Source organism: Lissotriton helveticus, chromosome 5_1, assembly GCF_964261635.1.
Source record: "Lissotriton helveticus chromosome 5_1, aLisHel1.1, whole genome shotgun sequence".
Classification (NCBI taxonomy): Eukaryota; Metazoa; Chordata; class Amphibia; order Caudata; family Salamandridae; genus Lissotriton; species Lissotriton helveticus.
The window spans coordinates 1,369,618,223-1,369,632,268 of NC_136065.1; the positions used below are offsets into that span (position 1 = coordinate 1,369,618,223).

The 14,046-nt window shown below is 48.8% G+C and overlaps 1 protein-coding gene across 2 annotated transcripts in view; it reads right to left on the reverse strand.

Moving 5' to 3' along the window:
- Positions 1-14,046, reverse strand: part of TCP11 (t-complex 11) — a 323,210-nt gene that overhangs the window by 225,602 nt on the left and 83,562 nt on the right. For both annotated transcript variants that reach the window (XM_078644306.1, XM_078644305.1), the window contains exon 4: positions 9,764-9,884. In XM_078644306.1, coding sequence (XP_078500432.1) covers positions 9,764-9,884 — 121 coding nt within the window. The remainder of the gene's footprint in view (positions 1-9,763; positions 9,885-14,046) is intronic.

A 14,046-nucleotide genomic window follows, 5' to 3' on the forward strand; every position in this document is an offset into this window, starting at 1 on the left:
TAATAGCTGGTACTCTAAAAAGAGATAGGTGCTGTCTATTTTGTAGGTATGCTGCAATGGCAGCAAGGTGTAGCCTGATAGATGTATAGGCTAAGTTACACTTTTGAAGGTGTAATAGATCTCCTATGATGTGTTGAATAGACACGTCTAAAGGATTAATTTGGTTGTTTTGGCAGTATATGACGAACCGTTTCCACTTAGCGGCATAACATGCTCTAGTAGTGGGTCGTCTAGCTTCTTTGATAACGTTCATACATTCTGGGGGAAGGTTGAGGTAACCAAACTCTATGACCTCAGGAGCCAGATCGCTAGGTTTAGCTGATCTGGGTCCAGGTGTCTGATCTCTGCATGGTTCTGTGTTAATAGGCGTGGAGATAGGTTTAGTTTTTGATGTGGTACGACAGACATCTGCAACAGCGTGGTGTACCACGGTTGCCTGGCCCAAGTTGGAGCGACTAGGATGAGCATTAGGGAATGTTGCTGTAGTTTGCGTACCAATAACGGAAGTAGTGCGAGAGGAGGAAAAGCGTACGCAAATAGTTCTGACCAATTCATCCATATCATATTGCCTTTGGACAATGGGTGTGGGTATCTGGCGGCAAAGTTTGGGCATTTTGCGTTTTCGTGGGTGGCGAAGAGGTCTATCTGAGGTTGTCCCCACATTTTAAAGAACGGATGAAGTTCCCACTCGTGGATCTGCTGTGTTTGACAGTTTAGCAGATCTGCTATAGTGTTTTGCACTCCTGGGATGTTTTAGGCTAAGACAAAGATCTTTAGTGGTATAGCCCATCTCCATATCTGCTGTGCTAACTGAGAGAGCTGCAGAGAGTGTGTCCCTCCTTGTTTGTTTAGTTAGTACACAGCTGTCTTATTGTCTGTGCGGACTAAGACAGCTTTGCCTGACACTTGAGTTTGGAATGCTTTTAGGGCTAGAAACACAGCTAGCAAAAAAGTGGTTGATGTGGAGTAGCTTCTGTTGCGGTGTCCACCTGCCTTGCATGGTGTGATGCAGTAGGTGAGCTCCCCAGCCTGAGAGCGATGCGTCCGCTGTCATGACTAATTGAGGAACTGGCTCCAGAAACGGTCGCCCTTTGGAAAGGTTTTTGGTGCTCCACCATTGCAGAGAACGATGAGTCCGATCGTCTACCAACACTAGGTCTGTCAGTTGACCATGAGCCTGGTTCCATTGGCGTGCTAGGCACTCTTGAAGTGGACGCATTTGCAATCTTGCGTGAGGTACTACAAATATGCAAGTGCCATCATTCCTATGAGCTGCATGAACACTCGAGCTGGTAGCGAGTGTTGCGGTTTGAATTTTGTTAGGAGAGCTTGTACGCTTGTTATCCTTGCTGGAGAGGGATAAGCTAGTGTTAGTTGTGCGAGGGTTGAAGATGCGATTTGGTGTGATTTACTGTGAATCTCAAGTAGTGAAGCAGTTGAATAGTAGCGTGAGTGTGATGCACACACTGGCTGTATGAGCTGGCTTTTATGAGTCAGTCGTCTAGATATGGGAAGATATGAATATGTTGTCTTCTTAAGTGTGCTGCTACTACTGCTAGGCATTTGGTAAACACCCTTGGCGCTGTTGTGACTCCGAATGGGAGCACTTTGAACTGGTAGTGCTGCCCATCTAGCACAAATCTGAGATATTTTCTGTGCGCTGTGTGGATGGGAATATGGAAGTAGGCGTCCTTGAGATCTAGAGTGACAAGGAAGTCGTTTAGTACCAGCAGTGGAAAATTATCCGACTGTATGTAAATGTTTAGGGGTCTGAGGTCTAGGATGGGTCTTAGAGATCCGTCCTTCTTTGGTATTAGAAAATATAGGGAGTATACTCCTTTGTTTTTGTGATGCTCTGGAACTACTTCTGTTGCATTTTTCTGCAGGAGGGATATTACCTCCTGTCTGAGCAATGTTAAATGTTAAATGTTCCTGGGCGCTACTTGGGTGGTATGTTTGAGGGGGTAGATGTTAGTTCCAGACAATAACCTGATTTAATTATTTGGAGCACCCACCTGTCTGATGTGATGTTTTTCCAGGCTGCCAGGTATTGTTGGAGTCTTCCCCCGACAGGCGTGGAATGGGACGGGGGAAGGGAGCCATTGGGCAGGGGTAGAGGCAGTGCGGGAGGCGTTATTTTTACCTCTGCCTTTGTTATTGTTACCCCTGTAAGCCCCCCCTTTGGTAGCCCTTGCTGTAAGTGGACTGTGTAGGGGCTTTGTACGAGGTAGAAGCTGTGTCTGAAGTATATCCCCTGGTGGGACCTCAAAAGGATGAGCGACGAAATGAACGTCTGGGAGCCTGCGAATGCAGGGCTACCATAGATTTGGCGGTGTCGGTATCCTTTTTCATTTTTTCTAGTGATACATCCACGTTGGGTCCAAATAGGTGTTGCTCATCAAAGGGCTGATTAAGAATGTTACTTTGTACCTCAGGTTTGAACCCTGATATACGTAGCCAGGCGTGTCTGCGTAGTAAAACGCTGGCGTTAACTGCCCTAGAGGCAGTATCTGCTGCATCGAGTGCACACCGAATAGAGGTGTTTGTGATGTTTTTACCCTCTTGGATAAGCTCGTTTGCTCTATCCTTGTACTTGTCAGGGAGGTGCCTCATTAATGACTCTAGCTCGTCATAAAGTGCCCTGTCATATCTGGCTAATAATGCCAGTGTATTGGCGATACACCACATATTTGCTGCTTGAGACGTTGTTCTTTTCCCTGATGCGTCAAGTAGCTTAGACTCCTTATCTGGTTGTGCAGCCTCCCCTGATGACTGTGAGTTTGCTCTCTTGCATGCATTGAAAACTACAAGTGATTCTAGTGGTACTGGACATTTAATATATGCTGGGTCTGAGGGAGCAGCTTTATATTTTTTCTCTATACGAGGGTTAATGACCCGAGTTCTGACTGGGTCCTTGAAAACTTCAGGGGCATGCTTGATCACTCCTTTGCAAAAAACACAGTTGATGGACAGAATGTAGAACAATGTCATACATTCATCCCAGTACAAGGATCTGGGCCTAAATCCATCGTTTTTTTGCACTCCACACCACCCTGGGTTAGACACTGGCTATATGCAAATCAGCTCTGACCCTGTGCCTCATGGGAACAGTCCAGTCCAAACTACCAAGCCATGTCTTTCCCAGACCGGAATCAAGCATCCAAGGACCGGTTTCTGGCTATCAGCCTTCATCAGCCTGGATAGCTTGACTCCAGTGGTGTGGTGAGCCTGGGACTCACGTCTGAGCATACCCAGCCAACTCGGGGTGAATATCGCAAAAAACACAGCTGATGGACAGAATGTAGAACAATGTCATACATTCATCCCAGTACAAGGATCTGGGCCTAAATCCATCGTTTTTTTGCACTCCACACCACCCTGGGTTAGACACTGGCTATATGCAAATCATCTCTGACCCTGTGCCTCATGGGAACAGTCCAGTCCAAACTACCAAGCCATGTCTTTCCCAGACCGGAATCAAGCATCCAAGGACCGGTCACTGGCTATCAGCCTTCATCAGCCTGGATAGCTTGACTCCAGTGGTGTGGAGAGCCTGGGACTCACGTCTGAGCATACCCAACCCACTCGGGGTGAAAATTGCAAAAAACACAGTTGATGGACAGAATGTAGAACAATGTCATACATTCATCCCAGTACAAGGAGAAGTGTGGCTCAATGTGGAGAAGTGTGGCTCAATGGTTAGAGCGGCAGACCTTGATGCAGAGCTCTGGCCCGGGACCAAGGTTCGATTCCCGCCTCGGCGGGTCTCGGGCTCAAAATTCCTCTGACCTGATATTCTCGCCTCAGTGCCTATTCTAATCATGGGTCCCACTCTGCAACTCTGGGCAATAGCTTGCTTAATCTCCACAACGGCCCCAACAGCGCTGGGATGCCTGGCCGCAACTGGGGAGTGCCCAGGAGTGGGCATTTCACAGGGAAGCCAGGAGGGGTTCCTAAGCGGTATACGGACAGCGCCGGGACACTTCCAGCGGAGGTAGCTGTGCGCTTTACAAATGTCGGTATTATTATTATTATTATAAGGATCTGGGCCTAAATCCATCGTTTTTTTGCACTCCACACCACCCTGGGTTAGACACTGGCTATATGCAAATCAGCTCTGACCCTGTGAAAGACATGGCTTGGTAGTTCGGACTGGACTGTTCCCATGAGGCACAGGTTCAGAGCTGATTTGCATATAGCCAGTGTCTAACCCAGGGTGGTGTGGAGTGCAAAAAAACGATGGATTTAGGCCCAGATCCTTGTACTGGGGTGAATGTATGACATTGTTCTACATTCTGTCCATCAACTGTGTTTTTTGCAATGATCACTCCTTTGAGCATTGGTAAAATGGATGAGGACCTTTGTGCATTATGAAAGGTATCCATTAGGAAGTCTTCCTCAACAGGGTCTGTATGCATGTCCACTCCATGATATTGTGCAGCCCTGGGAATTAATTCATTAAACCCTATAGTGTCTTCTGGTGGGGAAGGCCTTGAGGGGTATAAGTCATCCTGAGGGACATTTGGGACAACTGGGGTGGTATAATTATCCCACGGCTCAGGGGATCCTGTAGGCGTGGCTGGATCAGGTATGTTACCCCCAAATATCATCAGAGCTATCATCCCTGTCTGGTATGTTGGAGGATGCTGGGGAATGCTGTGGTATGGGAGGATGTGGTGATGGTACAGGTGAAAGAGAAGGGGAAGGCAGTCTTAGGGGAGAGGTAGCCATATCCTTCTTCTTTGAATGCGGAGCTGGAGCTGGAGCTGGTGTGTCCCGTGGTCGCTTTTTTTAAGCCAAAATTAAGTGTTCAGTGATTGGATCCTTAGCTAGAGTCTTTTGAGCAGGGTCTGGATAAGGTAAATCCTCAGCAGGAGGGTGATCTTTTGGTGCGGAAGAAGGCTTGGGCACCGAAATGGCTTATTTTGGTTTCTTAACAATGTCTTTCACTGGGGAAGCAGGAGTCTTTTTCGGCTCCGAGGCTTTTTTCGGTTCCGAGACTTTTTTCCGTTCCAGTTTCGTTTTTGGATCCGATGGTTTTTTCAGATCCAATGTTTTTTTTTGTTTTTGGAATCCGAGGCGGGTTTGCTTGGTTCCGACCTGGGTTTTGGTGCCGAAGGACTAGTGATATGTTTCGGCGCCGACGGTTTGGGTGTAGGTGTAGTCGGTGTCGTTGTGTTTTTCGGTGCCGGTAGATGGGCTTCCGGCACCGCGTGAAGGCCGACTCGAGCCCGAGTCGCCTGAAGGCCTAATTGGCTTCTTAGCAGTGCCCGAAGGTGGGGCAGTAGAAGCAGAGTGCCGATGTGTACCCGATGGCGAGGGTGTGACTGGGGCCTTCTGTGTCTTTTTGGAGCGAAAAGAGGCACAAGCTGAACAGTCCTTTGCCTCGTGCTCCGGAGGGAGGCAGAGGTTACACACCTCATGCAGGTCGGTGTGGGGAAACTTCGACCCACATTGAGGACACTTTTTAAATGGCGTCCTTTCCATGAGCTGGAGTCGAGGCCTAGCTAGGCCCGAAGGCCGTCAACGACGACCGGAATCGAGATCCTCGATGTTGAAGAGTAGCGCCGACTGGAAAGCGTTCGAAACTAAATTTCGGAAGTTGGTGAGGATTGCCTGCCAAAGGAAAACAGTTCCAACACTGAGCGCTGGAAACACATCTGAGCCCGGTGGTGGAAAAAAACAATCTGGGGATGGAGCCGATGCCCATGCACAGTATCATCCAAAGGAGGAGTCACCTATCCTGTGACTTCCAAAGACTTTTCTACAACAAAACAAACTGCAAACATCTGGGCCCAACACTAGGTGGTCATCTATGCATAGTGTGTAATCTGCAGCTCGTATGCCTCGAACATCAGTTTACCTTAAAGGAAAGATCTGCATACTCTAAATATGCCACACAGTTTAGATGCCAAGGAATCTTTGAAGTGCAATGCTCCATGGTTTGTACCAGTTCAATTCTTCCGTTGCACGGAGCAAGTCCCTGATGGAATGAAGAGGACAAACAGCGGGGATGTATGTTTATATGACTTAACCCCTTTAAAGCTAGTAAACAAACCTCCCCAGTGCTGCGCTGTCCATTATCCGGTGCTGAACTGGACGTCCAACGGTCGTGCGCAGCACTGGGGAGGTAGTGCCCGTGACGACCGTTGGCCGACGGCAGCACTTAAGGGGTTAAAATAGGCAGTATCACATCAAGGAGTTTCCAATCGACAATACTGAAGTGCCACCAGTCCTTTATTAAAACTAAAAAAATCTGTTTGCATTTTTCAGCCACCAGGTGCATACTATGCCAATGGAAGCACTAGGTACCATCGTCATATACCGTACTAGACGGTCGCAAATTACACGCAATAAGATACCACAGACAAAAAGAAAATCCATGGATCAATAAGTGTGTGGAAACACAGCATGACAGTTCAGTGGGGTGGAGGGGGAAACGTAACAAAAAACCTCTCTGGGAATTGGTTCTACCTACGATAACAATATATGCTTACTATTTGACAAAGTACACGTTATACACATCCATTAGCCAACATTAAATGGCAACGTATAATACCAAGCTACCCAAAACCTAGTTGTTTGTAGGGCGGGGCAGGAGGGAGTTTAAAATCAGCACAAACTATGGTTCAGAGTGGACTGACAATTTACGGATACAATTCTGGAGACAAACTGTGGCAGCAAAGTGCTTATTTCTAATTAGCTCAGAGGTCTTCTGTAGTGTGCCGAGCAGCGGTGGTAAGTACAGTCCAATACATTTTCTATTTGATGTCGCCAACAGGATAATTTCCTCCTGAAATGCTAGGTGGATCAGCATTTACAGCAGATTAGGAAGACAAGGAGTTTAAATTTACAGTCACTGAAACACATCACAGCTCAAAATCTGAGAAACTTGCCTTATCTGAAATTTAGAAGCATGTTCCAGGCACTAATAACCATTATCTGTACATTGTGGCGCAAAAATGTTGTTCCCAACAAGTGGCATAATACCTACTGATATACAAGACTGCACATCTTACAACAGAGGCTCAACAAACACCTGCTACGTGAAAAAAGTGAAAGCAGCAAGCCCGGGAGTTGTGTGCGCTCGCGTGCAAAAATAAAAAATTTAAAAAACACGCGAGGCACGGCTGTAAAAGTAACGTGGCCGCGAAAGCCCACGCACATGCACGCAAGCTGTAGGCCGGCCATGGTAGCACTTTTAGAAGCCCTTACTAAAAGTCTCGTCACACCAGCTCATGCGCTGGGTCACGCGAGGCCTAAAAAGGGCAACAACACAGCAAAGTTGATGGGAGTCCTGCAGTTTAGAGGCCAACATAGAAGTGGAGTTACCTCCACAAGAAGACCAATGGGAAGAGGGTCTTCCACGCCATCACACCACACCAGGTCTTTCAACACACGAGTCGTGCACAGTCACCGACGAAGCAATGGTAATACAAAACACCACAGAGGCAGCCTTTTTGCAGACGAGTGAGGAGCAGGGAACAGCCACGCAGAGGAGTGGCACCAGCAAGCAAATGACTTACAAAGATAGAGGCTCCCCTCCAACAACCCACCCCCCCCAGCCATACAGACACATGCGCGAACACACACAACACTTGTTGCCAGTAGGTAGGTAGGTAGGTATAGTTAGGACCTAGATCCGATAGGAAGAGCATTTTTTTATGTGTCAATAACTTGGTCATTGTTTGATGGATCATCATGAGATTTTCAAAACTAATGAACAAGTTGCTTACCTTTGGTAACAATGTATCTGTTAGAGACATACGTTAGTTAAAGATTCCTTACCTTCCCGAGGTGTAAGACTGGATAGGGAGAATTTTTCTGTAGCAGTACCCCTGCGCGTTGGTAGGTGGCGTCGGTCAACACCGCATCCATAGTCCGCGTCGTGGTCGCCGTCGTGGTGTCTACTTGGACGCAGCCCCTGCGCGCTGACGTCAGTTCTGACAACTTTCCACGCCAGAAGCGCAGAGCCATGCAGGACACTGACCACTGGTGCACAAAACTAGGGCCCTGGGAGGGAGTCCCTATCTCTAGAAGTCATTTTGCAGAATGAGGAGGATGGGTGGGGCGGTAAGGAATCTATAACGAACGTATGTCTCTTACAGATACATCGTTACAGAAGGTAAGAAACTTATTCATCTGAAAGAGACCATAGTTATAGATTCCTTACCTTACAATAGATACCCCAGCAATGCCAACCCCGGAGGTGGGTCTGCAAACCAAGTTTACACCAGAAAGTCCTAGAGAACAGAACGGCCAAAATAGCCGTCTCTCCAGACTTGGCTATCCAGGCAATAATGTTTGGTGAACGTGTGCAAGGGTGCCCACATGGCTGCCTGGCAGATGTCAATGAGCGGAACTTCACGTTTCCAAGCAGTAGTAGCTGCCGTCGCCATAGCAGAATGGGCGTGCAGTCCTACTGGAGGTTCCTTTTTGCCAAAGATAAACAGATTTTGATCATAGGACAACCCATTGAGAGATGATACGTTTGTGCACGGCCCGACCCTTCTTAGCGCCCACATAACCCACGAAGAGTTGATCATCCACCCGGAAATCTTTAGTACGGTCAAGGTAGGACAGCGCACGTTTTGGGTCCAGATGGTGCAGTCTCTCCTCCTCTTTGGAAGGGTGCAGAGCAGGAAGAAGGTAGGCAATGTGATGGTCTGACCAATGTGAAAAGAAGTAACCACTTTGAGCAGAAAAGAGGGCCTAGCGTGAAGGACCGCTTTGTCCAAATGAACTGCAAGAAATGGAGGCTTAGAGAAAAGAGTATGAAGCTCACTCACACTGCGAGCAGATGTGATGGCAAGCAGGAAAGCGGTCTTCAAGGTAAGAAGACGAAGAGGACAATTATGTAGTGGCTCGAAGGGAGCACACATAAGGTAAGTAAGAACAAGATTCTATTTACAATCGAAGACTTGAAAAGAGAAGGCTGGTCAGGAAGGTGCAGAAAGGCCGAGATGGCTGAAAGCTAGCACTTTAGAGTGCCCAGAGCAGAGCCCTGAGAACGAAGAGAAGAACCCTGACAACGAAGAGGAGAACCTCTGAAAGGGGGGCAGAAAGGGGATTCACAACCATTGCTGTGCATCATGCCACAAATTTGTTCCATCTACAGGTGTATAACGTTTTAGTGGAGGGACACCTGGCTGCCAAGATGACATTACAGACTTCAGGATGAAGGTCGAAAGCTGTCAACTGTCGCCGCTCAATCTCCACGTAAGGAGGTGGAGGCTGGACAAGTTCGGGTAGAGGACCACCCCCTGCTGCTGCGACAAGAGATCCTCCAGAAGAGGCAGTCTGATCGGAGGATGGATGGCCATGCTCAAGAGCTCAGGGTACCAGACTCTTCATGCTCAGTCCAGAGCCACAAGAATGACTTGGATCTGGTCGCGCTTGATCTTCTTCAGTAATCTGGGCAGAAGTGGTACAGGTGGAAAGGTGTACAGGAGGCTGAAATTCCACTAGCGACGAAAAGGGTCACCGAGCGAGTGCCGCCTTGGAAACTCCAGAAAGTCTAACACACCAGGATTCCTGAGAGCTGGTTAGAAGCCCAGCTCTCAGGAACAACAATCTGCAAACGCAACTACTACGTAAAAAAATATAGAAATTCACTGAAAAAAACAAAAGGTTAGAATGATGTTAAAGTTAGGCTTAGATTTCACTCGTTCAAAACCAATGGGGAAAAAAAACCTACATTTATTATAATATATATATTTATTCACATACATACAAACACAACATATAAACAGGTTTCACTTGCCTCCTTGATTTCTTCCAGAAGCTTGATTGCTTGAGTATGCTCTGGAGGATTTGCCGAGAGCTGATCCCGAAGTCTGTCCCAGAATAGCTTGTGCACGATCTCCTTCACTTTATGTTCCAGACTGAAAAGAAAAAAGAAAGACCATTCGAATCTTACACAATACATGTTCACATCCCCTGGCAAGAAAATATAATTTTCAGAGAAGATACACAATGCCCTGGTTTTCCCACACCCAGATTTTGCAGCACTCATTTTATTTGGTGGAAAATCAGGAGGTTAAAATAACATTTATTTCTTTATTTATTTTGAAAAGTTTTATATAAAGCTGGCTACACCCAGAGGTATCAGAGCGCTTTACATGAGTAGATAGAATTGCTTCAAAACATAGTTACATAATAACAACAGTTTCAGGTACGTAGTTACTGCAGATACAGGAGTTACAAAGGTATGGATCAGGTGTGGGAAAGAAAAAGCAGGCAGGGGGAAAGGGATTTGGGGGAGGAAGGGAAGGAGTAGAAGAGGAAGAATAAAGAGTGAGGGAGGGGGAAGTGAACACAACAGGGTGACGGAAAAAGAAACAGCGTCTGACGATCAGGAGTGTAGGTGCCGGCCAAGGGGGGAACCAGAGCCAAAACTCCTCAATAGTTACGTAGGGCAACTCCACCGGTCATTGGCCAAAGGTTGCTTGGTCGCCGAGGTACATCAGAGGGTTAAAGTATCAGCTTCTGGAGGTTATCAAAAAAGTTTCAAAGACAGCGCCTACACGGTGTGCGTAAATCCCAAACCTCCGCTATGTGTGAATCCTTTAACACTGTGGACTCTCAGAGGGGTATCTGAGACTCAAGGGCATAAATGCAGGATCCCTCCCCAACAAGGGGAGAAGGAGTGCTTCGGCAAGGGGGGCCTAAGAGGAGGCCAATAAAGGCAATTTTCCGCTACGTGTGAATCCCTTAACACTGTGGACTCTCTCAGAAGGGTATCTGAGACTCCGGGGCAAAAATGATAGATCCCTCCCCAACAAGGGGAGAGGGAGTGCTTTGGCAAGGGGCACATTCATGGAGGCCGTTTAGGGACAGTAGAGCTGTAGGGGATGACCTATACAGTAGAATGGAGGAGAAGAGAGTATGAAAAAGCCAAGAAAATAATATGAATAATCTGCCAAAAAGAACATAACTTAATCAAAATCAGATACCCTCATGGTCTACAAAGGGAGGGCTAGCAGTAAACAGCGAGTTAAAGGGTGAAGAGAGCGTAGGCTGAATGTGGAAAACGCAAAGGTGAAGCTAAACATAGAAACAGTCCTATGGATCATAGAGGGGGGTGTCAATAAAATGGCTTAGCAATAGCATGCTGATCAGGTCAGGCAGACCTGCCAGGGGGAAAGTACATCAGGGGAACATCGCAAAGTCACAATAAGCAAGCAATAGTACAGAACTGCATCAGTAACCAGAATACAAAAAACACAGCTTTGTAACACGTGAACAAAATCGACTAAACACCATAGAGTCACAAAGTCAACAAAGAACCAGACAGATCAAGCACAGGGAATCCACAGCTCCCGGGGCCAGCCTCCCGGCACTGCGCTGGCGCAACCTGGTTATGGAGAAGGATCAGAAGAGGGGGGGCGAAGTGGATGTCTCGGTTTGAGTGTTTGGGCATTTGTGCAGGTAACGCTTCAGGTTTTCACTAAGTGTTGACACGTATCCTGAATAATGATGGTGTTAATAGGAGAATCAGTAAAAATCAGATGGGATAAAGTCGTTTTTATGATCCAAGTTCATATTCCGCCTAAGGCAACATTATCCTGTGTCTCGAGCGTGGCCGCCATTTTAAAGTCAGGCCGAGTGTAGGAGGGATATACATGAGACATGTTGGACCTGGCCCTTTTGGCAGGTTCACCCCGAAACTTTTTGCTTTTTCCTAGCCTGTTTCTGTGACCTGGTGTTGGTGATTTTAGGCCTCTGCGCACTTTTTCACTGTGGTACAGTGTAAAGTGCTTCAGCTCCCTGTGTATGTATGGTGAGTGACCTGCCCTCCCATAGGAATGAATGGGGAATATGTATGCCCATGGTAGTTCCTGATGTGTGGGGAGTGCAGGGTCGAGTTTGATATGTGCGAACTCGTGAGATTGAATGCTGCGTAATGGTGTATGCGGCATGGTTGTGTCTAGTCTAGAAGTGCCACTTTGAGAAGTTGGCATATTTGTGTAATTTGTGCCTGGCGTGTGATTAGCTGGTGAGCCTGGCCCAGAGTGCCTGGGCCTGCTTGTGGATTGACTGTCTGGTTTGAGGGTGACAGGGGCTGCAGAGCCCCAGGAGGTTGTCTGTGTCAGCCCGTGGATGAAAGGCAGCATCTGCTGCCAAGGAAGTGGGTGGAGATAGCACCTGAGAGTGAATGAGGCTGTGCCTGCCTGCCACAATGCTGGCTCCACCTCCCCGCTGGGCGACTGTCACCTCTGTCCCTGATACTGAAAGGACTTCCCTATAACCAGTTCTAGCTGGTTCTCACACTGCCTGCACAAAGACTTCAAAGACTTTTCTGTGTATAAGAAGGGGCTGTGTCCCCTTCCAAAATTTTCTTGTTTTTGGACTTGAATCTGCCAGGGGCGTGCTGCTGCTTGGGCACAGGGGAATGCCTGGGCCCTGACCAGCCCCTGGACACCTGATGGACTTGCCCTGGGGACCTTTGCCTGTGGTCCCCTGCTGCAGACTTCTGGGAACTTTCTCTTGCTTTTGCCAAGGCTTGTTATAGCCTAAAGTGCCTGTAAGGACTTGCTGCATCCCCTGAAGAACTTCTGTGGACCCTTCTTGCTATAGGGGTAATTTCTAGGGGCCTGTGGGTGCTACCAGTGCCCCCAGCGCGATGGAAGCGCTTTATTTTGTCCCATAGCGCTTGAGAGCGCTTTTTGCTGAAATCCGAGCGTGTCGTGAGGTTTGGCAGGTGCCTACCCTGCGACTTTGCCCGCATTTATTTAATTATTTAGCGAGTGCCCACCTCGCTTCTATGTTTATTTTGAACTTCGAGGGTGCCCACCTCTCGTTATTGCCTCCGTTGAATCACCGCCGCAGCCCGGGGGAAACACCGGAAGAAGATGTCCGGCCTGCCGCCTGGTTGTGGGCGGGGCCGGGAGGACGTGTTTTCCGCTTCCCACTGCCTGGGGGAAGCCATTTCCTGTTTGGCCGGTCTCCCGTGCCCAGGGGGAGACCGGAGATGCTGCCCGCCTGGCGGAGAACAGAAGAAGAGCTGAGGCGGCGGAAGGCGCAGGCGGGGCTCCGTTGTGGGAAGGAGACCCCCGCGCTGCCCAGAGGAGAGCCCCGCCGCCCAGGAGATAGAGCCGACGCCGAGCCTGCCAGACCCGGTGAGTGACCGAGCAGGAGAGGGGGGCGTCGGGGCACATTGCCGGTGCCCGCCCCTCCCCTCCAGTGCGACAGCCTGGGTGCTGAGAGGCCCGTGGGGCCTCCCTTGATTCAGAGTCCCCCGGGGGGGGGACTCTAACGACTGGCCCTATTAGTTGAAGAGCCCTGAGAGGCTCTTGGGGGGCAGCGGGCATTGTCGAGCCAGAGCGGCTCAGCCCGGCCCATTTGTTTAAGAGCCCAGAGAGGCTCCGGGGCCATTTACGTGATCTTGAGCCCCCAGAGAGGGGGGCTCCAACGACGCCACAGTTGTTTAGAGCCACGAGGGCTCTAGGGGGCATATTTTAGTGTGGTGTATTAAGGGCGGCCCCGGTTGGCAGTGGGTCGCCCCAACGTTGTCTAGAGCTCACGAGGCTCCCTGGGGGCATTTGTTTTAGAGCCTGAGTTTGGCCATGTGTAGTTGCAGAGCCTGTGTGGCTTCAACAGTTGGCGCAGTTTTTTGTCTCCAGCTGCCCAGCAATTAGTGGGCAGCTGCACCGTTTAGGCGCAAGATGGAGAGAGAGTCCCTGTGTGGGACAGAGGTGGCACAGTGGTGCCAGGCCTGCTACAGCTGCGCAGCACTTAGTGCCAGCTGCAACGTTTAGGCCCTTGTGATTGTCCACAGGTGCCCAGCAAGTAGTGGGCACCTGCACCGTTTAGGCCCCTGACATTGAGACACAGGGCGTCCTAGCCCCAACAAGGCCAGTTGGCCTAGGGACTGCCACAGGTGGTGGCTTATGTGAGTTTTTGCGCAATTGTGTGGTTTTTCCTTGCACCTCTGAATGTTTAGGCATCATGTGTCTTTGCGCTATTGAGTTGTGATTTCTTTCCTGGCACCTCTGAATGTTTTTAATGCATTATGTGTCTTCCTTGATTTTACACCTCTGATGG